General features: G+C 41.5%; 1 protein-coding gene and 1 pseudogene across 19 annotated transcripts in view; one reads left to right on the forward strand and one right to left on the reverse strand.

Annotated features, from left to right (window-relative positions):
* The window catches only part of MCF2L (MCF.2 cell line derived transforming sequence like), a 262,711-nt gene that overhangs the window by 79,627 nt on the left and 158,148 nt on the right, over positions 1-24,936 (forward strand). For 2 of the 19 annotated variants that reach the window (XM_043504739.1, XM_043504822.1), the window contains exon 1: positions 21,079-22,307. The exons of 16 other annotated variants lie outside the window; for them this stretch is intronic. In XM_043504739.1, the coding sequence (XP_043360674.1) occupies positions 22,157-22,307 (151 nt within the window). In that variant the 5' untranslated portion in view covers positions 21,079-22,156. Of the gene's footprint in view, positions 1-21,076; positions 22,308-24,936 lie in introns of those variants that run through there. One more of the 19 variants, XM_043505408.1, reaches the window with a different exon arrangement.
* Positions 5,606-5,750, reverse strand: LOC119850257 (annotated as a pseudogene).

Below are 24,936 nucleotides of genomic sequence, written 5' to 3' on the forward strand. Positions count from 1 at the left end.
AATTTGTCCATCTCTTTCCTAAAGTGTGGAGTCCAAAACTGGACACACTAGCCAACAGAGGCCTCACTAGTATCAGGTAGAGTGGGACAGTTACCTCCTATATCTTACATACAACACTCCTGTTAATACACCCTAGAATTATATTACCCTGGTTTAGCAACTGCATCACATTGTTGACTCATAATCAATTTGTGATCCACTATCATCCGTTCCCACCCCCATTCCTTTCTGGAGTATTACCGGTTGTCCAATTGTTCCCCATTTTGTAGCTGGGCATTTGATTTTTTTTTTCTTCCAACGTGTAGTACTTTGAACTTGTCTTTATTGAATTTCATTTTGGGATTGAGATTGCATGAAAGACTATTATGTCAAAAGATGTACAATTAAAAGAAAAGACAATGTAGATGGTTCATTTTCTTAAGCACTTGGAGAGGAAGGTGATCAGGAACAGTAAACATGAATTCACCAAGGGAAAGTCATGCCTGACCAACCTGATTGCCTTCTATGATGAGGTAACTGGCTCTGTGGACACAGGCGCCAACTTCTTCTGGCACCAGTGGGTACTTGACCCCTCTCTGCCCCTGGCCCCACCCCAATTCCACCCCTGCCCCATCCCCTCCCGCCCCCATTCGACGATTCCTCCACAATCCTTGCCCCAGCCCCGCCTCTTCCCCGCCTCCTCCCCTGAGCGTGCCACGTTCCTGCTCCTTCACCCTCCCTCCTAGTGCTTGCTACAGCTGTTTGGCGGCATCAAGAGCTGGGAGGGAGGGAAGAGCAGAGATGTGGTGCGCTGGGAGGAGGCGGAGGAGGAGGTGGGGCGGGGTGGGGAGTTTGGCTGCCAGTAGGTGCAGAGCACCCCCTAACTTTTCTCTGTGGGTGCTCCAGCCCTGAAGCACCCACTGAGTTGGCGCCTATGTCTGTGGACTTGGGGAAAGTGGTGGACATGATATATCTTAACTTTAGCAAAGCTTTTGATACAGTCTCCCACAGTATTCTTGCCAGCAAGTTAAAGTATGGATTGGATGAATGGACTATAAGGTGGATAGAGAGCTGGCTAGATTGTCAGGCTCAAAGGGGAGTGATCAACGGCTCAATGTCTAGTTGGCAGACAGTATCAAGCGGAGTACCCCAGGGGTCAGTCCTGGGGCTGGTTTTGTTCAACATCTTTATTAATGATCTGGATGATGGGATGAATTGCACCCTCAGCAAGTTTGCAGATGACACTAAACTGGGGAGAGAGGTAGATACGCTGGAGGGTAGGGATAGGGTCCAGAGTGACCTAGACAAATTGGAGGATTGGACCAAAAGAAAGGTGATGAGGTTCAACAAGGACAAGTGCAGAGTCCTGCACTTAGGACAGAACAATCCCATGCACTGCTACAGGCTGGGGACCGACCTGCTAAACAGCAGTTCTGCAGAAAAGGGCCTGGGGATTACAGTGGATGAGAAGCTGGATAAGAGTCAGCAGTGTGCCCTAGTTGCCAAGAAGGTTAATGGCATATTGGACTGCATTCGTAGGAGCATTTCCATCGGAGGGAGGAAATTGATTATTATTCCCTTCTATTTGGCACTGGTGAGGGCACACCTGGAGTATTGCATCTAGTTTTGGGCCCCTCACTGCAGAAGGGATGTGGACAAATTGGAGAGAGTCCAGCGGAGGGCAACAAAAATGATCAGGGGGCTGGGGCATGTGACTTATAAGGAGAGGCTGAGGGAACTGGGGTTATTTAGTCTGCAGAAGAGAAGAGTGAGGGGGGATTTGATAGCAGCCTTCAACTACCTGAAGGGGTTCCAAAGAGGATGGAGCTTGTTGGTCTTGGTGACAGATGACAGAACAAGGCGCAATGGTCACAAGTTGCAGTGGGGGACGTTTAAGTTGGATATTAGGAAAATTATTTCACTAGGAGGGTGGTGAAGCACTGGAATGGGTTACCTAGGGAGGTGGTGGAATCTCCATCTTTAGAGGTTTTTAAGGCCTGGCTGACAAAGTCTTGGATGGGATGATTTAGTTGGGGTTGGTCCTGCCTTGAGAGCGGGTTAGACTAGATGACCTCCTGAAGTCTCTTCGAACCCTAATCTTCTATGATTCTATGAACCCTTCCTGTATTTAATTGAGTTGTTTGTATGGTTAATTGGATTTTTGTATAGCTTGTAATATAGTTTTTATTTTCTATGGAAGCTGTTCAACTCTGGCTGTTTCAGAAGAGGCTTTTTTTTTTCTTGGTTTACATTAAAACCTACACATTGTTGTGTTTTTTTTTTTTTTTTTTTTGTTTTTTAGAGCCTATCTCATTTTCTTATTGCATTTAATATAGTGATTTTAGATCCCAATACTGCAACATGCTCCGTGCAAATGGACTCCTGTGCCCACATGAAGCCAGTTATGAGACTAGGGCCTTAGGCTTCTTTACAGTGCCAATCACGGGAAGGGTCCAATTCAACTCCCATTGAGGTCATTGAGTGTCTGATCAACTTTGTGGGGAGTTGGATCAGGTCCTAAGTGCTTCCCTGGTAAAATAGTTCTGCAATATGTGGATGTTGTGTTGTCATCTTGTTCTCTGCCCAACCTTTACAATTGAAGGAGATTCTAATTTTATAAGATAAAAGATGTCCCTTTATAAAATATAAAATCACAGTGCAAATTATTTTAAACAAGATTTAACTTTAGTGTTACTGTATAAATTAATAATAGCTTGTATTTTGTATAGTACCATTTATCCAGCATCTTCCCAAGGTTCTTTATGTACCTTACACAAATATACAAGGTCAGTGCACCATTTAACATCTCTGGCAACACTCTAAAGCTGGCAGTTAAGGTGAGTAACTTAATTCAGTGAAATTACAGGGAGAATTTAAATAGACAGAATGTGGTTATCCAATTTGGAATTTGTTTATTTCCAGATTTGTACTCTGTGTGTGAGTAAATAGTGTGTGGCTGTAACGAGCAAGCTACCTTTGGAAGAAACGCTCTGTCCCCCACCTCAAAGAGGGTAGAAAAGAAATATTATGTGCCAGCCAATGGGTTTGAGTACCTAGTCTTTCCCCGAGGGCACTATACCAGTTCCCATCTTATTTTCAGACCTACAGTCCCACTTCAGCCCAGCGTGGTCCTGCATAGCAGTTGACTGTTGGGTCCTGAGCACAGTGACAGTCGGATATACTCTTCAGTTTCTTTCCAACCCTCCCTCCCACCCCCAACCCTAACTTGTGAGAAGGGTCTCTGAAAAGGGAACCTCCTGCCCAGGAGGTGCAGATCCTCGTACAGTGGGGCCCGTGGATGGGGTTCCTCAAGACTTAAGAGGGAACGTGTTTTACTCCCAATGTTTCCTAATTCCAAAGGTCAAAGAGGGCTTTTGGCCCATCCTGCACCTGCGTCGCCTCAATAGATTTTTCAAGAAACTGAGGTTCCGCCTGGTCTCCTTGACATCCATCATTCTCTCCCTCGATCCAGGGGATTGGTATGCCACCCTCAACTTAAGACACTTGTTTTCATATTTCTATCTTCTGTGGCCACAGAAGATTTCTCAGGTTTATTATAAACCAGCCTCACTACCAATTCACCTCTCTTCCCTTCAGCCTCTCCACAGCCCCCTTAGTTTTCATGAAGTGCATGGCCCGGACAATGAGGCATTCAGGTCTACCCATAGGTTGATGACTGGCTGATCAAGGGTTGTTCAGAGGCTCAAGTAAAGAACCACATCAGCGTGGTCCAAGACACCTTCCGAGCACTGGGCCTGTTGATAAGCAAGCAAAAGTCTGTTCTTCTGATTCAAGGAATATAATTTATAGGGGCAGTGCTCAACTTGACCCAAACCAGAGGCCCGATTCCAGACTGTCGGACCTGATATCCAAGGTCATGGTCCACCCCATTACAACAGCCCAAGTTTGCCTGGGCACAAAGCTGCATGCACGTACATGTTCTGGCCTGCAAGACTGGGCTTCAGGCCCCTGCAGACATGGCTAGCTTCAATTTACTCCCTAAGCAGACACCACTTGGACATGGTGCTCACTGTTCCATCCCCATCCTCGCCTCCCCCGACTGGTGGAGAGAATCAAGTTCAGTGATAATGGGAGTCCCCTTTGTTGCCCCTCAGCCATCAGTGTCCTAGTCTTGGTGGCATTTGACCTAGGTTGGGGAGTCTGCCTCAGGACTCGAGGCCTGTGGTCCCAGGAAGAGCTCTCCCTGCATATAAAGGTCAGGGAACTCAGGGTGGTCAGCTTAGCCTGCCCCAGATCTCAGGCAAGGTGGTGCAAGCTCTGACAGACATGCAGCCATGTTATATGTCAACAAGCAGGGAGGAGCTCGATCCTGCACCTGTGTCAGGAGGCTGTCAGTCTATGGAACTTCTACATGAAGCACTTTCTCCATCTCGAGGCTTCACATCTCCCAGGAGTCCAGAATGTTCTGGTGGATCACCTCAGTGGATCCTTTTTCTCTCACCACGAGTTGTTCCTTCACCCGGAGGTCACCAGGTTCATCTTCCAAAGGTGGGGGTCTCCCCAGGTAGACCTGTTTGCAGTCAAGGAGAATAGAAAATGCCACCAGTGATGCTTGTTGTGCGGGCACAACCTGGGCTCTCTCTCACACATTGTCTTACTTCGATGGACAGAGCTCCTGTTGTATGCATTTCTCCCAGTCCCTCTGGTTCACAAGGGTTCTCCTGAAAATCAAACGGGACAAAGTGAGTGTTGTTCTTATAGCCTCAGCATGGCCACATCAGCACTGGTTGGGCATGCTAGTAGAACTATCAGTAGCAACCTCGCTTCCCCTCCGCCCAGACCTGATCTCACAGTACCACAGTTGGTTACTCCACCCAGACCTCAACTCCCTTCACCTAACTGTATGGATGTTGCATAGCTGAACCTGGAGGCGCAGGCCTTGTTGGAACAAGTTCAGCAGGTCTTGCTAGGTAGCAGGAAGCCATCCACTAGGTCTACCTACCTGGCCAAATGGAAGCGCTTCTTAATATAGGTGTCCCAACAAGGCCTCTCTCTGATTGTCTTCCCTTCAGTGTATCTTGGTCTACTTGCCCCATCTAAAACAGCAAGGTCTGGCTCTCTCATCTATCAAGGTGCATTTAGCAGCAATTTCTGCCTTCCATCCACCGGTGAATGGCAGGTCAGTGTTCTCTCATGAGATGACAGTCCATTTTCTTAAGGGACTGAAGAGACTTTATTCTCAGGTCCATGAGCCGACTTCCCTCCCCCCCCCCCCCCAACGGGACTTAAACCTGGTTCTGTTGAGGCTCATGGATCCTCCCTTCTAGCTGCAAGTGTCATGCCCTCTACTGCTTCTGTCTTGGAAGGTCACATTCCTGCTGGTTATCACCTCAGCCAGAAGGGTCTCTGAAATCAAGGTCCTTATGTGCCCCCCAATCCAGCCTTCCTGCTGAAGGTGGTTTTGCAGTTCTATAGCAACCTGGCCATTGTCCTGCCAGTCTTCTTTCAAAAATCTCACAAGAACTCAGAAGAGCAGTGGCTTCACTCATTGGACATTAGGAGTGTCTTCGCCTTCTATATTGAGAAGACAATCCTTTTGTATGCCAACTTTTATAGCATGTGACAGGGATAGCCCAGATGACTACAGAAGTGATTTCCCCCCCCCCAGGGGAGAGCATGAATGCAGTCCCCCCACTACCACAAATTATGCAGTAGAGATTCCCGCATTCCCGCATTTGGGGAAATCGTAGGGGTCAGCACACCCGCAGTGCAATGGATAAGCCTCACCCTGGGAAACCACAGATGAGTGATAGAAGGCGGATATATTAGTCCTAGATTAAGTAGATCCCTTTTACCTCGGTAAGGTAACGGGGAGTTCCAGAACAAGCAGGAACTTGCTGGAACCAGTTAAGGCAGGCGGGCTAATTAGAACACCTGGAGCCAATTAAGAAGCTGCTGCTAGAATCAATTAGGACAGGCTGGCTAATCAAAGCACCTTGGTTTAAAAAGGATGTCACTTCAGTTAGGGAGAGGCGTGTAAGGAGCTGGGAGTGAGAGGATGTGCTGCTGGAGGACTGAGGAGTACAAGCGTTATCAGACACCAGGAGGAAGGTCCTGTGGTGAGGAAAAAGAAGGTGTTGGGAGGAGGCCATGGGGAAGTAGCCCAGGGAGTTGTAGCTGTCGCACAGCTGTTCCAGGAGGCATTCTAGACAGCTGCATTCCACAGGGCCCTGGGCTGAAACCCGGAGTAGAGGGCGGGCCCAGGTTCCCCCAAAACCTCCCAACTCCTGATCAGACATAGGAGGAGTTGACCTGGACTGTGGGTTCCACATGGTGGATCAGCAGAGACTGCATGGGTGGTGGTTCTCCTTTTCCCCATGCTGGCCAGTGATGAGGTTATCTGAGTGAACAACAAATTTGAGCCACGAAAGTGGCCAAATTGAGGGCTGCTATGAATCTCTGAGGCGAGCAAATCCGCGAATAAGCGCAGGACCCACCAAGGTAGAGGAGGAACTTTGTCACAAGCATTAGCAAAAAGATGAAAGAGCTTCCGGTGTCAGCCCAGCAGGTCTCATCCTGGATGACCTCCTGCATTCGGGCATGTTGCGAGCTGACAAATGTTGCACCACCACCCGTCCTAACTGCTCTCTCCATGAGATCTCAGGCCTCTTCAGCAGCATTCCTCACGCAGGTTCCAATCCAAGATGTTTGCAGAGCCGCCGCTAGGTCATCGGTGCAGACCTTCACATCCCACTATGCCCTTACCCTACTGGCTCAAGATGTTACCAGGTTTGGAAGAGCAGTGTTGCAGTCCATGAACTCCGAGCCCACCTCCTGAGGTACTGGTGTGAGTAACCCAATGCGGAATGGACATGGACAAGCACTTCAAAGAAGAAAAAATGATTACTAACCTTCCCTAACTGTTGTTCTTCGAGATGTGTTATGTCCATTACACGACCCACTCTCCTACTCCTATATCGGAGTTGGCGGGCAAGAAGGAACTGAGAGGGTGTGTGGCTGGTAGTGCTCCTTATACTGGCGCATAAGCGTGCGGCACCAAAGGGCACTAGAGCTGGCTTGACAGATACTACTGACAGAAAAATATCCACTAATGATGCAAGCAATGCATACACACCATACATGGAATGGACATGAGCAACACATCTCAAAGAACAACAGTTACAGAAGGTTAGTAACCATTTTTTATTGTTTAGATTTGAAATGAAGCCACTTTTTGAAATCCTTCACAAAACGGAACTTCTGGAACTCTAGTCTTCTTTACACATACCCCCTACAGTGATTCCTGAAATGGGGCCTTTTTATGATATAAAAAGAGTAACATGCACAGTTATTTCAATTTAAAAATTCTAAATCACATTATACTATGATTGGTCTATTGTTGATACCAAAATCCTTATAAGATCCAAGCATATATTGTTTTGTATTTACTTCACAAATAACTTCTTGCTGTACAGTCATTGATGTGCAGAATCTGTGTTGGGTCTGAAATACTATATTCTTAGGATAGAATGTAGCTTCAGCAAGAAGTATTTTAAAGGAATGCAGTCATGTATGTTAAACATAACATGTGACTTGTGTTAAATTTACAGTTTGTTAGAAACCATTTTGGATTATCATCCTGATTCTACCCCCTCTCTGGCCCCTTTGTTTACAAAAATAAATCAATACATCTCCAACAGATTGAGGAGAAAACGCTCAGACCTTGCTCTCGTTGCAAGGTTTTGAATCTGGATTCCAAAAGAACTTCTTCAACATTTTGGGATGTTCAGATCCAGAGTTCTAGTTTGGGTCAGCCTTTTTAATTTTTCTTTAAATCTTCAAAAAGAACATAAAATACTTCAATTTTGCAGAGCATCTTCCATCTGGTTACTTTATAGCACTTCTAACCATTAATGAATTAATGCTACAGTAATTCACACCTTACGTATGCTTGGTTGGACATTAGCACGGTTGTGCAATATTTTGTTGAGTAATATATCAATTATCTTTATTAAAATAATAATCCGACAGACAGTTTTATGGCATTTCTGACAGTGCCCTTGTTTGCATTTCACTCAGATAGAAACTGCACAGATATTTTTATTAAATTGTGTCCTTAAATATTTTTTTAAAAGGTAAGACAGCACTGTTGCAGGAAAACTCTGTCAAAGCTGTACTAAAATATATGCTTTAGTTTAACCAGAAGTTACGGGCTCAATATAGGAATTACTGGGTGAAATTCTTTGACCTGTGTTACAGGAGGTCAGACTAGATGATCATAATGGCCCCTTCTGGCCTTAGCATTTATGAAAAGCCTTGATTGTTTGTTTATGAAGGCCAGGGAATAGCTAAGAGCTAACATCATGTACATCAGACATGTGGATGTTTGACAGCAAGATATGTAAATTAAAGGGGTTTTGTAAGTTTACAGGTTTAATAGATTTTGCCACTAAGTTTCTAAGAATAAACGCTACTCTGATCCCCTCTACTACAGAGGGGCTCACTTTAGAAGAGAAAGGGGAGCTTGTTCAGATGATCCTTTAATGGAAGTGGGGGTGGAGGCGCTAGATAGCCAATGGATTGTTCACAGAAAGGCCCTTGTGTGGAGATTACAACAGTATATATTCTGAAGATGAACAGACACTTGGGAAGAAACTTTTTTAAAGCAATTTTCAAGAAAATTTCAAGTTTTATAAACCAGCAAATTTATATGAAGGTTTATCTTGTTCTACACCAGAGTTAATTTATGTTTTCAAATAAGAATTCTTAACTGTTTCAGATCTGTTCCTGGTTCTTAACCTTATTTTTGGTTTAATTATATATGAGAAAAAGCTTGTTGTATGAATAAAAAAAGATTAGCTTCCTAAAACATTATAAGGGGCTGGTTATTGAGGAAGTCTGTTCCCAGCACTTGTCTGCATCATTTGTAGAGGTTCTTTGACTTTGTATAGAAGTTCAACAATTGCCTATTATTTCGTAAATTTATGCATTCTTCTTTCAGTTTTCTGGAAAGAAAATCTGATGTTTAAGCAACTGAATGGAGTTGGCAAATTTGAGAGTGAGAGAGCGGACTTCACGTCTGTTCAGTATTTTATAGCATTATCCATCCATTACAAATGAACTTGGAATTTACTCCATTTGTCTTTGATAATCTAATCAGCTGCTTGTGCTTGATAGTACTGAGCACCAGTGACTTGTTCAGTTATGTTCCACGAAGATACTGGATAGAATCTTAATTGACTATAGTAGAAAATTCTTCCAATAGAATTGCAAAATCCCATTACATTACTTCCAGCCAGAAGTGTGTTCATAGACTAGTAGTGTTGAAGTTGGCTGTATAGGTACACTATCCTAAATATATTTTTCCAGGTCTTGCTAGTACAAATAATAAGCTAATACAAATCTGAAGACCGTTTTTGTGTCTTTTGAAGAAGGAGTTTGGCTGCCATGCTTAGAAATTGCTCTGTTTGTGACCAGCTGGTAAATATTTCATGGTATTTCTACAGTGTGTATGTAAATAATTTAAATATTTTGTTTCTTTACTCTTTCCCATCACATCACTCTAAAGTAAACAAGATATAATTTTATTAAATTGTTCAGGGAAAAACTGAAACAGCCAAATAGCTAAGGGCCAAAAGTTGCTCTCATCCTTCTCTGTGGATGCATGCACAAAGCCCTGAATTCCGCTGGACCATAGTGGCACTTCTACATATGTGAGGCAGATTGCACACATGGACTCTACATCTTCTTTCAGCTTAGGGTGTAGTGATCCACAGCAACTTTTTTCCAAGGCAGTCTGATGGGGAAGTGGGTGTGACCAGTGGTCTGACTATTACACAGATCCACTGCCTGAAACCCCCATGCTGGGAAATTACAATAGCTTTTCATAGGTGTGTGCTGTTCTAAAGGCAGCAGAAAGTGGCAGAGCTAGTGCTCTGAATTGCAGGGTGGATTGATTGAAATCACCAAACCTCAATTTAAATAATAAGTTGTAATCAACTTTTCCATTTTTACTTTATTTTCTAAAGAAAGGTGCATTCTCATTTGCTGATCTAACCATTAGAACATGTTGATTTACAACTAAATAGAATCTTTGCATTAGATTTAGTACATCTTACTGATACCTTGTAGGGTAAAACACTATATATGCATTTATTAAATAAAGAATCTGAAAATATTAAGCGATATAATTGTTTAATGGTACATTTTTGAGTATGTTAGAAAATGGTAAATGATATATTGCTTATTTACTAGATAATTTAACTTTTTGCTCATGATTTGTATCATGCTTCATTAGGATGGTAACTGGAATTTAAACACAAAACAATATATCACATTTACTTTTCTTAAACAAAACAAGCCCTTAATACAGTACATACTATTGTGCCATATTTATAACTAGGGTCCTATCAAATTTATGGCCTTGAAAAAGGCTTGTTGGACTATGAAATCTGGTCTTTCGTGTACTTTTTACCCTACTATGCAGATTCCTTGGGGGAGCCAGCATTTCTCAAACTGGGGGTCTTGACCCAAAAGAGGGTCACAGTGGGGGGAGGTCACAAGGCTATTGTAGAGGGGTTGCAGTATTGCCACCCTTACTTCTGCACTGCTTTCAGAGCTAGGTGCCCAGAGACCAATGGCTGCTGGCCAGGTGCCCAGCTCTGAAGGCAGAGCCCTGCCAGCAGCAGCACAGACATAAGAGTGGCAGTACCATACCGTGCCACCCTTACTTCTGTACTGCTGCTGCTTTCAGAGCTGGGTGGCCGGAGAATGGTGGCTGCTGGCTGAGGTCCCACTTCTGAAGGCAGCAGCACAGAAGTAAGGGTGGCAATACCCTACCATGCCATCTTTACTTCTGTGCTGCTGCTGGTGGCGGCGCAGAAGTAAGGGTGTTAATACCGCAATCCCTCTACAAGAACCTTGTGACCCATCCACCCCCTTTTGGGTCAGGACCCCTACAGTTACAACACCCATGAAATTTCAGATTTAAATGTCTGAAATCATGAAATTTACTATTTTTTCAATCCTAAAACTGTTAAATTGATCAAAATGAACCATGAATTTGGTAGGGTCCTATTTATAAAGCATGACCTCAAAAATTAGATATTCCCCTTACCCCCCGATTCTTTCTTTGTATAGAAAGCAGCTAAAGCTCAAAGTGTGTGATAGAGGCTCATGGATTCTATGTGTGTAAGATACATACACACTTATCTCTTAAAACATTTAAATTTTATATATATAATTGTTGTAAGAGATTATAATAAGCTTAGTATTTGGTATTAAATTCAGATTTCATTTTAAACAAGTTTATTTTATTTTATTTTTAAAACTTGTTGTTTAAATAAAAGCTGATTTAAATAAAGATCAATTTTTATTCACCCTGCTGAATTATGGAGAAGGATTCTGTTCCTCTCCCTAGTGATGACCTTACCAGTCTTCTAATCATAGCATCTTTACATTGCCTTTATACAAGGTTCCAGGACTTTGACTGTTTACAAAATAAGTTGATCTTTTCTTTTTGTTGCAGTCATTTGTTTCTTTTCTTTTTTGTTTTTTTTTGTTTTGTTTTATGTGGATTTTTTTAAGCAGCAATTGTTGTTTCTGCAGTGTCCAGGTATTATGGATTTTTGCAATTTTCATCATCCTAGTTCAAATGTTTGAAGAGAGGGAAAGACGTAATTTGATTGTGGGAGAAGTTGCTACTATAAATCTTTAGAAATGTCCAGTACAGCAGCAGTGTCTGTGTAAACTGATAGTTGAGCTAAAATGGGCCTGAACCGAACCCCCATTTCTTTGTACCTGGATTTCGGAAAAGTTTTATCTAGATCTGCATTCTGCAGGTAAATAATCAATAAATCAGCATTCTGTGATTTTTCTCTGATTGTGTATTAGCCACAAAACTTTTCCCAGAATGATTTTTGTTTGATTGGGATTCACTATACTGTATGTTCAAAACATACTCTGTGTGTGTGTGTGTGTGTTTGCGCATGCTTATGATTATTGAATATCCGTCATGGGAATTGCAACTTCTATGACTTTCCCATTTCCCTTCCCTGCTTGGATACATCCGTCAGGATGCATCAGGAAATCCAATCTACTTTTGTAATAGGGACAGGTCAATAGGTGTAGTGCTCTCCAGTTCTATTTTCTGTCTCTAGGGGTATAGAGCAGAGGTATTCAATGCAGTAATGCTCAGAGCTAACAGAGGATCCCCATGGTCACTGTCTCCATTTGTTACAAATGGGAGCAGAGACAGCTGATATGGCCAGCTGACTTGGGCTTTCTGATTGCACAATGCAGAGGAGCACTATATTGGCCATCTCTACTTCTCACATGATGTTTACAGCACAGCAGGGATGGCTGACACGGATGTAACTTTGACTTGTAAATGGGAAGCACCACTTATAAATTTGGAAAAACAGTCTGGACACAGCAAATGTGACAACTCCCCTATAAGGCCTGATTTTTGCGGGGAGGAAGATATTCATTGGGATGGACCCTTAGTTTATGGAGGTCTTGGGCATGGAGGTTCCCAATTTCCATACCATTTGTTTGTAGGCATTAATCTAATGTAAGATCTTTCATGTGAGTGTAGATGTAGGATATCTTAGATGTAGGATAAGATTTTTTTTTTTTTTTGGTAGGGATTCATTTGTTGTGCCCTTTCTTTATTGTTGCTCCCATCTTGTCTGCAAGGCTTCTTCCATAGTGAGGTCATGTCATTTCATATCTATGTGTGTTCAGTGTGTGTAGTTTATTGGTGTCTTTCAACATCATTTGACTGGCCATTGACTGACTGAGTAGTACAGCAAATCACTTAAGTGCTCTGTACATCTGGGTTCTGGAAAGCCCTGACACAGTCATAGACAGTGCTTAAACCTGATTCAGTAAATCTCTGAAGAAGTCTCTCTCTAAAAAGAGTCAAAAATCCAAAAGCAAGAAGAATTACTGAATGCAAGAAAAAAGCACCACTGAATACAAGAAAAAATTATATATTCAACTATGGGAAATCAATAGATCTCCTTTTGTATCCAAAAGCTTGGCATGTAACACGTTTCAATCAGCTTCAGTGTCATGTTTGCTTACTGAATTAAAAACAGCACATTCAGGCAAATAATCCTCTAAGGATAGAATGAGCTGCTCACTTTCTCTAAGAATTGTAACCATGGTAACTGCATCATCATCACATTTGTTCCAGGCTTTGAGAGAGAGAAAGATGGCTATTGATTCCCAACTGTCAGAGAGCTTTTCGTTTTTAAACCTTGACTCTTCTTAGTGACAATTCCAGATGATCTAAAAAGTCTCTTACTCTGTTCATTACCTGTGATTTTAAGAAGTGACTGTGATAGTTCTCTAACTGATAAGCAGGCTGGAAAAAGAATTCTGATCAGGCAGTTTAGAATTAAAGTTTGCTTGTCTGACTAGGAAATTGGCAGACCTCACATTGACAACTCCCTCCTTTCCAGTTTAATGTTTCTCACAATTTTTTGTTTAATTATAATGTTAATTTGCAAAAAGACCCTGTTGGAGGCTCACTTGAGTGCTGTTTAAAATAAGCAGTTCAAAATGAGTTCTGTGTGTTCATTATATTATGAAAATCTCAGCCTTTATTCAATGTTTTACATAGCCCTTTATCTGATTTGTCAGTCTTGTATCCCTATAGACTTGTCCAATGGAAGGAAAACACACAGTACTGCATGATCTAAGAAAAATCCTTTTGCCTTCTGACAGTTCAGGGATTTTCTTAATATTTCTTAAAGATCTCTAAAAGATATTATTTATAATAACATGCCATCTTTATAAGACATTAGAAGTAATACTACTTCTGTGAAAATAAAATAAAGTTAATATTACACATTTACAATCAATGCAATACTACAAAAATATGAAGAATTTTTAAACATATACTTTAATCTAAAACAGTTATACCTAACAATATGCCAGATAAAACAAGAAAAAAGAGGATTATTAAATGCAGGAAAAGGATTAGGACAAATAGTGGAGAAGAGGTGTGAATGGAATTCAGGCTCACTTGACTCCTAGGTCAGTGTATATTGTCCTACCAGTAACCGGGGGAAAATTTTTTTTTCTGAGCAAAGCAGTGGTAGCAGCAGAAGCATCCCTTTTAATACTCCCTGCATTTAGCTGCGAGTCCTGGCCTGATTGGAGTAATCCAGCTGACTGAGGGGGGAGAAACTAAATTGACTATGTACATAGCCACAAAGCAGCCATCCTCCACTTTATTTGTGTAGACTTATATAAACAAAACCTATCCCCGGTAGGATTGCCAGGCATCTGGTTTTCGACCGGAATGCCCTGTTGAAAAGGGACCCTGGCGGCTCCGGTCAGCACTGCTGACCGGGCCGTTAAAAATCCAATTGGCTGTGCGGTGGTGCTAAGGTAGGCTCCCTGCGACTGCCGTAAGCAGCAGCATGTCCCCACTCTGGCTCCTAGGTCTAGGGGCAGCCAGGTGGCTCTGAGCGCTGCCACTGTCCCAAGCTCCCACTCTGCAGCTCCCATTGGCCAGGAACCGCAGTCAGAGGGAGCTACGGGGGCAGTGCCTGCGGATGGGATAGTGTGCAGAGCCACTTGGCCGCACCTACGCCTAAGAGCCAGAGTGGGGGACATGTCGCTGCTTCTAGGAGCCGCCTGAGGTAAGCACCACCGGGAGCCTGCTCCCCTCCTGCGCCCCAGCCCTGATCCCCCTCCTGCCCTGAAACCCCTCCTACAGCCCAAACCCATCATCCCCAGCTCCACCCCAGAGTATGCACCCCCAGCTGGACCCCTCCCCCCAACCTCCTGCCTCAGCCCAGAGCCCCCTCCAGTACTCAAACCCCTCATTTCTGGCCCCACCCCAGAGCCCATACCCCCTCCTGCACCCCAACTCCCTGCCTCAGCCCAGAGTCCCTTCCCATACTCCAAACCCCCCAGCTCAGAGCCCTCTCCTGTACCCCAAATCCCTCATCCCCAGCCCCACCCCAGAGCCTGCACCCCCAGCCAGAGCCCTCACCCACTGCTTCAGCCCCTTCTCACCCCCTGAACTCCTCATTTCTGGCTCCACCCCAGAGCCTGTGCACCTGTTAAAAGCTTATAACTGGAACCTGTTTACTTCAGAACACTCAAAGCCCCTTCTCTCCTGCTGTGTCTGTGTCAAAATTTGGCGTTTTGCACCCATCTTGTCCTGCATACTGCTGTTTTGGGTGGGAATGGGGAGGTCAGAGAGAGTTGTTAAACAACCTTCTCTAGAGTGGGTTGTGACCAGTGCCACCATTACAGTTTGTGTAATAAATAATCCACTTCAGCCCATCTCATTACCTGTATGACTAGTACAAATTGCTACCCATGTGCTATCTCCAATTATAGCATTAGCACACAGGTCATAACTTTCTTTTTTTTAATCCAATCCAATGCTAAACTGGGAAGTTCAGACCTACAATATGGGACAACGTCCAAAAAAGGCAAATTTTAGGCTTGACAGCCTTTACCTTTAGGTATAATTTCAAGAAATATTAATATTGCCAGGTTTCTCTAGGATACTGGAATCCTTTTATGGATAGAAGGGAAGATACATGATGGAATTTCATAAGTTGTGAAATATTTTGCTTTGGTTTTAAACTGAAATCATTAAACTAATCTTTACTGTTTAGCCATGCCCTAAAAATCACTAATGTGGTTAAAAAATAAAGTTAAGATTTTTTTTTGAGAGAGGTATCTATTTAAATGCCTGAGAGTGAGGGATTGGCAGCTGTGCTATGACACAATATGCATATGTAAATAGACAAGTGAAGAAGTTGTCAAGTTACCTCAGTCCTGAACAGCTTATATTCACCTGCTATTAGTCATAATCCACCTTTGGGGATAGGCTATCAGGACTAAGATTGGACAACTAACCTAATTTTCACATGCAACCTAATTCAGGGTTTGTGTCTGGATTTCTAATGAAGTCAGGTATTGCTTTAATAATATACTTGCTAACCTCGAATATTTACTGGCAATGTATTGGGGATTTGTGATAAATGAAGGGGTGGGGGGTAGCTCCCTTTTATGCAGCCAGCCAGCCAGTTAACTACTAAGAGGGATTTTATAGTTTTCTCTACTTGCTCTACCTGTAAAGGGTTAAAATGTCTCCCTGCATAGGTAAAAGGAAGGGAGTGGGCACCTGACCAAAAGAGCCAATGGGAAGGCTAGAACTTCTTAAAATTGGGGAAAAACTTCCCCTTTGTCTGTGTTGTTCTCTGGGAAAGAAGGGCCAGAGCAGCTATGCTGTAAGAGTTTGGGCCAGGTAAGAAAAATCATCAAATTGTATCTAGAAACTACTCATTTTAAAACCCCAGGTATGTAAGTAGATCAGGAAATGTCTAGGGGATTAGGTTTATCTCTGTTTATTTCTTTATGGCTTGTGGACTCCTCTGTGCTAACCCCAAATGCTTTTGTTTTGCTTGTAACCTTTAAGTTGGACCTCAAGAAGGTTATTCTTGATACTTAATTCTTGTAAGTGGGTTTTTTAAATCTAACAATAGCCTAAGTTTTCAAATGTATTTTCTTTTTTTGTTTTTAATAAAATGTACCTTTTTTTAAGAACAAGATTGGATTTTGTGTCCTAAGACTTTGCACTTGTTATTTAATTAGCTGGTGGCAACGGCTGATTTCCTTTTTTCTTTTTCAGCTCTTCCTTGGGGGGGGGGGAGGTGAAAGGGCTTGAGGGTACCCCACAGGAAGGAGTTCCCAAGTGTGCCTTTCTGGGTTCTCAAAAGGGTTTTTGCACTTGAGTGGCAGCATTTACCCATCCAAGTTCAGAGAAGAGCTACAACCTTGGAGGGCTTCACTCTCTCAGCTAATGCAAAACCAATCTCTTTTGCCTAGGGTATGTGTTCTTCTTGTGAATTTATTTAAAATATATATATGTATGTACAATCATATCATCCTTTGAAAGAGCTATCACGTGTATTTATAAAACAAATACAGTACAATGCAAAGTAATATACAGGTTCTATAGTTAGCATACCTCTGTTCAGACACCTGAAACAAGTAAAAATACAAAATAGGAATCATTTAATCTAAATTTCATATATACGTGCAATGGAACTAATTTATTGGACAATATAATATAATTCCAGTTGAGATGATTTTGTTTGTATGTTAGTTTTTCAGCAAGATCAATAATCATTTGTGTGCTGTGAGCTAATTAACAGCTTGAGCTTTTTTTAATAAACATCTGTTGTGCTTTCTCCCCCAGTTCACTGGATTCTTGATCTCATTGAGCATGTGCTGCTGTTGAAGGACATACACAGCACCTTAACTTTTTTTCCCCCCAAATATACAAAATGTAAACTGGCGTACACCCTTTGATTTAGAGTGATTGCAAAGCTGTGCTTTCAGCTCTGTCTGCAGAAGCAGCTGCAGGTTTAAGGTACCCCCTTCAGGAGCAGTGGGAGAGAAGATGGACTCCTCCACAGAGCAGCGGATCCTTCAGCCCACCCCACCACCTGTGTGCTGGGAGCTGGAGGGCATATAGGGTATGTATGCCTCCTGCGTGCCTTGCATCCTCTTGTGCACCAGAACTGCACTGGTGCTGATACCAGAACCTTTTGCACTCATGGAGGAGGGTCATTTTGTGCTACATGTGAACTTTTCAGAGCTGTATGGTTAATACAAAGTTGTAGGAAATAACTTACTCATCAGTGTTGGGAAAATGACATCAGGGATTTCAAGATGTTGTTCAGCAAAGATAAGACACCTGTACGCACACACAGGTGAAAGAAATAACGAGTGTGTCAAACAGCAAATTAATTTCATGAGCTCAAAGAAAATCCAAAATTATTTTACTGTGGGCGGGGGGGAGGGAATGTTTGGACAGTCATAAATTCTCAAGGGAAGAGTCAATGACAACTTATAAAATGCAAGTTAATGGAATGATATTCTTGTGTGCAGCTGAAATTAGAAATTATTCAAATAAGTAAGTGGAAAAATTAAACCTGCTCCATTTCATGATTTTTCTGATTCCACCACTCTGTTCATAGTCATTAACTGTAGTCACAGCAGTGTTCCCCTGTGCATATTACTGTTTACAAAGCAGAATGAGGGGATCAGGTGCAGTTTAGTTAGTAGTGCCAATTAATATTCAAAGAATATAGCTATCTTTTCAAAACTGCTAATTAGCCTGTTGATGCAGTATAGAGCACAGAAGAAATCCTGTCCATGTACTTTTTTGTTATAGTAACCAAACAACAAGGAAAATACTCAGATTATTTTTTCTGGTGATAGGGGAGGATGGCTGCTGTTTGGGAAATGCTGCACCACACCATCTGTTTCCTCCTGATTGTGCATTGCAATGGCTATTGTTGTGATTAACTTCTTTGCTGCGAAGAACAAATTTTGAATGCATGAACGAAAATTTAAAAGCTACTTGTAGCAACATGATTGTGGCTTAATGCCCTGATTTCATTGGGATTTTGTGTCCTTGGTACTTTTGCAGTATGAGTCATAAACCTTTAATCTTCAACAAGAAAGGGTACAATCCATCCTTTGTGGCACAGGGTACATAGGAGGTAGGTGGAAAGAGCATAGAGAAATTTTGCTCCTGCTTAAGCGTAATGATTCCCCACATGGGTCATCAGCAGAATTTGAACCAAGAGCCTTCAGTCCCACAGCACAATGCAGCACCATTTGAACTAAGAGTAATTTATTAGCTGGTAGCAGTAGACAGCTGTTGGTCTCCAGGGAGTCAGATGCTATGGGGGAACATTGACACACATGGTTTGGCAGTGTTCTGCATAAGCATCCGGCAGCTCAGGAGAATGCTCAGCTAGCACGCACCAGCTAGCACAGAGCCCGAAAACGAGCAGTGGACTGCCAGCTATGGGGAATGTCAAGTTGGCTGGCATATACTGTCTGCAGCAAGTGCTAGCTGATCATGCATAGTGCTTCTACTCAGAAGCTGAGTAGCAAGCTGTGAGGTGCACTTGCTCTCCCTAAGCCCACCCTGCTGTGTAACTGCATGTGACCAGCAACATCTTACTACCCCTTCTAAGTCATTTACACAAGAAAAGGTTGAACTTTGCCCAAAGTGTGTTTTGGTTTTTTTTGTATCTGTCACAAAATTTAAATTCCGTTCTCACTCTTTTTGATATTGCTTAGGCATTGAACAGCTAATACAATGAAAATGTACAAAACAATTGTTTTGTACATGTTTAAACTGATTTTCCCCTCACCCCATTTTCTGTTTATATGTAATGAGTCTTTGGTTGACGATCAACCTAGCCCACCAGTTTTGTGCTGGTCCAAGTATTTATTGTAGTAAATTAATAATCAACATGAAAAATCAAAATAATCAAATGAAATTTGCATAAAGTAAATCAGTGTTAGTTTTTCTGTGTCTCTTCTTAATTATCAGATTTTGCAATTGTCATGTTTATCAGTGGTTTTTTTTAGTGAAAGTTTAGCATTCGACAGCCACAACTGTAACAATTCATCTTTCTCAACGAGGCAGATTCAGCCTGTCCTTTCTTTTGTGCAGCAAAGATGCAATAGGAAGTTTATGCACAGCACTTCATCTGTGGGGCTCCTGATTTCCCTGTGCAAGTGTGGGTTTTTCAGCACAAGTAATTTGATATGAATCCTTTTTGCTCTGTGTTGTCACCCAGCCTTCAGCAGCTCTCAGGGCTCAAACTGCGACAACAGGTGAAAAGGATGTAACCATTAAGAATGCCTTTTCAAACATGCCTAAGAGTTCCATTGTGTCATAAATTTCATTTAAAGTAAGGATTGCGGAGGGGTTTTTATCACTAGTGAACAAGATTTTACTGTTTTGTGACAGGATCGGGCCAGATGGCTACAGGAGAGTGATGGAAGGCACATATATTAGCCCCAGGTTAAGTAGGTCCCTTTTCCCTGGTTAAGGTAACAGGGAAGGTTCCAGAACAATCAGGAACTTTCTGGAAACAATTAAGTTAGACAGGCTGATTAGAACACCTGCAGCTAATAAGGAAGCTGCTAAAATCAGTTAAGACAGGCAGGCTAATCAGGGCACCTGGGTTTAAAAAGAAGCTCACTTCAGTTTGTGTTGTGCGTGTGAGGAGCTGGGAGCAAGAAGCTGAGAGTGAGAAGGTGTACTACTGAAAGACTGAGAAGTACAAGCATTATCAGACATCAGGAGGAAGGTCCTGTGGGGTGAGAATAAAGGTGGTGTTGGGAGGAGGCCATGGGGAAGTAGCCAAGGAAGTTGTAGCTGTCACGCAGCTGATACAGGAGCCGCTGTAGGCAGCTGCAATCCACAGGACCCTGGGCTGGAACCCGGTGTAGAGGGCGGGCCTGGGTTCCCTCCTTCCCCCCCAACTCCCTGCTTGATATCGGAGGAGTTGACCTGCACTGTGGGTTCCACCAGAGGGGAAGGTCGGTGTCCTGTTCCCCGATCCACTAGGTGGATCAGCAGAGACTGCGGGGATTGTTCTTCCTTTTCCCCAAGCTGGCCAGTGATGAGGCTAACTGAGTGAACGGCAGATTTGAGCCACGAAAGTGGCCAAACTGAGGGCTGCCGTGAACCTCTGAGGTGAGCAAATCTGCCAATAAGCGCAGGACCCACCAGGGCAGAGGAGGAACTTTGTCACATGGTCTATTAGTATATATGATAGAATTAAAATAATCCCCACCAAGAGCAGAAAGAGGTTTGCTGAGAGGCTGCAGTTGGAGTGGAATAAATTGGTTTTAAAAAAAAAAAAGCCTCACCTGCCTTGTATCTCTACAAATATTCTAGGAAGTTAGTGATATTCAGTATAATGGGACTTGAAACAAGGATTCAACCTTCAGTTCACTTAAAAAATTTCATAGAGGAATTCCTTTTACAAAGAGAGAGCTAGTTGATGTGCTGTATCTCAGAATATTTTTTCTGATATATAAAATGGTATTGTGGTAAATCTGTTTCGACACAAGGTATAGTTAAACATAGGTCAGTGGAAAGAATTGACTGCCAAGTAAAGCAGTGTTATCAATTTCCTCTTTCTCCCACATTGAAAGAAACGCGGGAGCGGACAGTGCAGAATTTCCTGATATGTTTTAAGAAAGCAGGGATCCATTTCCCCCTTCCTTCCTTCCCATTGTTAGCTGTTCATTAAAGTCCCAGGAAGCTTCAAGTTTCTTTTTTAAGACCTTTCAGCTTGCTTAGTATGAAAACTCACTTTGACTTTGAAAGGCTCAGGTCCATTCTGTGCAGATTTTCTGTGTTTTAGGGGGGATGGAAATCCCAATCATACTAAATTGGTGAAAAAAATGTACCCTTTCTAGTGTACAGCATTGTATTGGCATCAATGTTTTCTTCTGATTTGCTAATATCAGCACAGTGCTGGCCTCAGGGGCATACAGGCTGGTGCAGACGCAGGCACAGAAAGTGTAGTGAGTGTCAGCATTAGATTGCAGCCTGGCTGAGTGCTGATTTGTGAATTCATGAAAAGGACCTACAAGTGCCCTTCTTCACTGAAAACCTAAGATGTCACTTTGCAACAGTGGAACATTCCTGCACTTCAGCATAAAGGATGCGAACATAGAGGTGGTGTTACTTGGAAATGGAAAAACAACACTTTGATACTGAGGGACAGTGCATGCTGCTGTAAAGAATTATCTAACTGGATGTGTCTTCTTGATTTCATCAAAAACAGCATGAAATTGTTTTTAAAAGTTGCAGCTCAATACATCTTTGAAAAATAGGTATTGTTGAACACTTTTTTCTGTTTTTCTGCTAGTCTCACCTGCATAAATGAGAGACTTTTTTTTATCTACTGCCATTGAAGATAAAAAAGCTGTGAATGTATTATGTATTATTCTCTATCAAGATATCATATGTTCAATATTAAGGTGTTAAACACACTTCAAATTGAAAGAATCTTGTAGCTTCATCTAGAAATTATCTTGGCATTTTGTGTCCGTGAGAAACAACTGCAGTAGTTTATTATACTCTATTTGGTAAGGAACATACTTTGGTTTCTGAGGAACAGCATGAACAGTACAAATAATTAACCTGCACCTATTTCTAGTTCTTAAAACCTCTGTCACTTTTTCACCCTCCCCCTCCCCCCCACACACAATTGGGATTACTGGAGAAGAAAATTTTTTTGTGGTGCCACTGGCATAAAAAACTTTTTGGATGTGTCATCAGAACACAGGTCTGAAGAGTTAACTTTTTCCACTTTGTTGAATAACTTTGTGAAAATAGACGAATACATCCATGTCTCTACACGGGTTTTTAAGGGAAGGACGAGAAGGTCATTACAGATTACTAACAAGAGTCAGCCAAACCCTTCGCAATGTCTCATCCACAGTACTTCGTTCCCTTCCAAAGAGACACTCGCGAAATAACGCACATCGAGCATGGTCTGGTGAGATGTTTTCATGTTTGGGGGTTTTTTTAGTTAAATATCTAACGTATCTCTGGTGTCATTGAATGTTGAATTCTAAACTCCTAGTCCTAAATTATGGTGACAAGTTAATAGGTTTTGCATTTTTCTTTTTCTTAAATACTTTAAAAAATGCATTAAAAGTTGGAAGTCAATGAAGAAAAACATGTTTCTCTTCAGTCTGGAAGGACTGTCAAAATAAAGTTGCATTGAGACATTGCAAGTCCATACAGTTGTTTAATTGTATTGATAATACAAGAACCACCTTGTGAAAGAAAAGAGGGAAGTTATCTTATTTTTATATTGTGCCTATGCCGGTTAAGAAGTATGAAGTGACAAATGCAGCGGGATTTCTGGTGGGTTATTTTGCTTTTTGTTTTGTTTTTTAAGATCAGTAAGTGGTATGATACAGTATTTTGGTTATAGTTTTCATAGCTACAGTGATTCTTCCATTACTGATGTTTTTTCTTAAATATCAGAATACTGAGGAATAGGCATTTTTCTAAATTCAGATTATATACATCTGTTAGAATCCAACAGCTGTTCAGAAATTTGGGATTTCTTGTGTATTATTATATACTATTTATTGAACAGTGTTTAGCCTCCTCTCTCCCCACTCCCCCTTTTTTTTTTCTTTCACTTTTTAGTATTTACTGGGATTAGTCCATCTCTTCGGAGACATACAGGAACAAACACACTGGAACATATCTCTGATTTTGTTTTTCCTTATAGTCCTGGGTATATTATACAATTGATATACAGATAACACAGCTTCTTTATAGGGCTGCTGATTAATCGCAGTTAACTCACCCGATTAACTCAAAAAAATTAATCGCAATTAAAAAAAATAATCATGATTAATTGGAATTTTAATTGCATTGTTAAACAATAGAATATTGATTGAAATTAAATATTCTGGATGTTTTTCTACATTTTGAAATATATTTGATTTCAATTACAACACAGAATACAAAGTGTACACTGCTCACTTTATCATTTTTACAGTGCAAATATTTGTAATAAAAAATATAAACAAAAACAATATTTTTCAATTCACCTCCTACAAGTACAGTAGTACAATCTCTTTATGGTGAAAGTACAACTTACAAATGTAGAGGTTTTGTTTTGTTTTTGTTTTTTGTTACAGAACTACACTAAAAAAAAATACAAAATTTTAGAGCCTACAAGTCCACTCAGTCCTACTTCTCATTCAGCCAATCCTAAAACAAACAAGTTTGTTTACATTTACAGGAGATAATGCTGCCCACTTCTTATTTACAATGTCATCAGAAAGTTAAAACCGGTGTTAGCATGGGACTCTTGTAGCCGGCATTGCAAGGTATTTATGTGCCAGATATGCTAAACATGCATATGCCCCTTCATGCTTCAGCCACCATTCCAGAGAATATGCTTCCCGTGCTGATGACACTTGTTTAAAAAAAATGTGTTAATTAAATTTGTGACTGAACTCCTTGGGAGAGAGTTATATGTCCCTTGCTCTATTTTATGCACATTCTGCCATATATTTCATGTTATAGTAGTCTCGGATGATGACTCAGCATGTTGTTCATTTTAAGAACACTTTTTCACAACGGATTTAACAAAATGCAAAGAAGTTACAATGTGAGATTTCTAAAGCTAGCTACAGCACTTGATCCAAGGTTTAAGAATCTGAAGTGCCTTCCAAAATCTGAGAGGGACGAGGTGCGGAGCATGCTTTCAGAAGTCTTAAAAGAGCAACACTCCGATGCGGAAACTACAAAACCCGCACCACCAAAAAAGAAAATCAGCCTTCTGTTGGTGGCATCTGACTTAGATGGTGAAAATGAACATGCATCAGTCTGCGCTGCTTTGGATTGTCATCAGCATGGACACGTTCTCTGGAATGGTGGTTGCAGCATGAAGAGACACATGAATCTTTAGTGCATCTGGCATATAAATATCTTGCAACACCGGCTACAACAGTGCCATGAGAATACCTGTTCTCACTTTCAGGTGACATTATGAACAAGAAGCGGGCAGCATTATCTCCTGCAAATGTAAACAAATTTGTTTGAGCAATGGGCTGAACAAGAAGTAGGATGAGTGGACTTAGGCTCTAAAGTTTTACATTGTTTTGTTTTTTAATTCAGTTATATTTTTGGTACATAATTCTACATTTGTACATTCAACTTTCATGATAGAGATTGCACTACAGCCTTGTATTAGATGAATTGAAAAATACTATTTCTTTTGTTTTTAGTGTTAACATTTGTTATATAAATAAATATAAAGTGAGCATTGTACATCTTTATTCTGTTATAATTGTAATCAATATATTTGAAAATGTAGAAAACATCCAAAAAAAATTTAAATAAATGGTATTCTATTGTTTAATAGCACATTAATCAAGATTACTTTTTTTAATCGCTTGACGAAGCCTAAGAAGTAGGGCTATGCCTGGTTTGCCTATAGTAGTCATTTTCTTAAAGACCTTCATTGATTGCTTCAGTCATAAAAATGCAACTAAAGCCACTAAGAAAAGTTTGTATAGAAGAATAATCTGATTTAAAAGCATGTGTGTGTGTTCACATAAAATGAAGGTTTTGTAGTATATGGAACATGCCAAATT

The sequence above is a fragment of the Dermochelys coriacea genome, chromosome 1 (assembly GCF_009764565.3).
Source record: "Dermochelys coriacea isolate rDerCor1 chromosome 1, rDerCor1.pri.v4, whole genome shotgun sequence".
Lineage (NCBI taxonomy): Eukaryota > Metazoa > Chordata > Testudines > Dermochelyidae > Dermochelys > Dermochelys coriacea.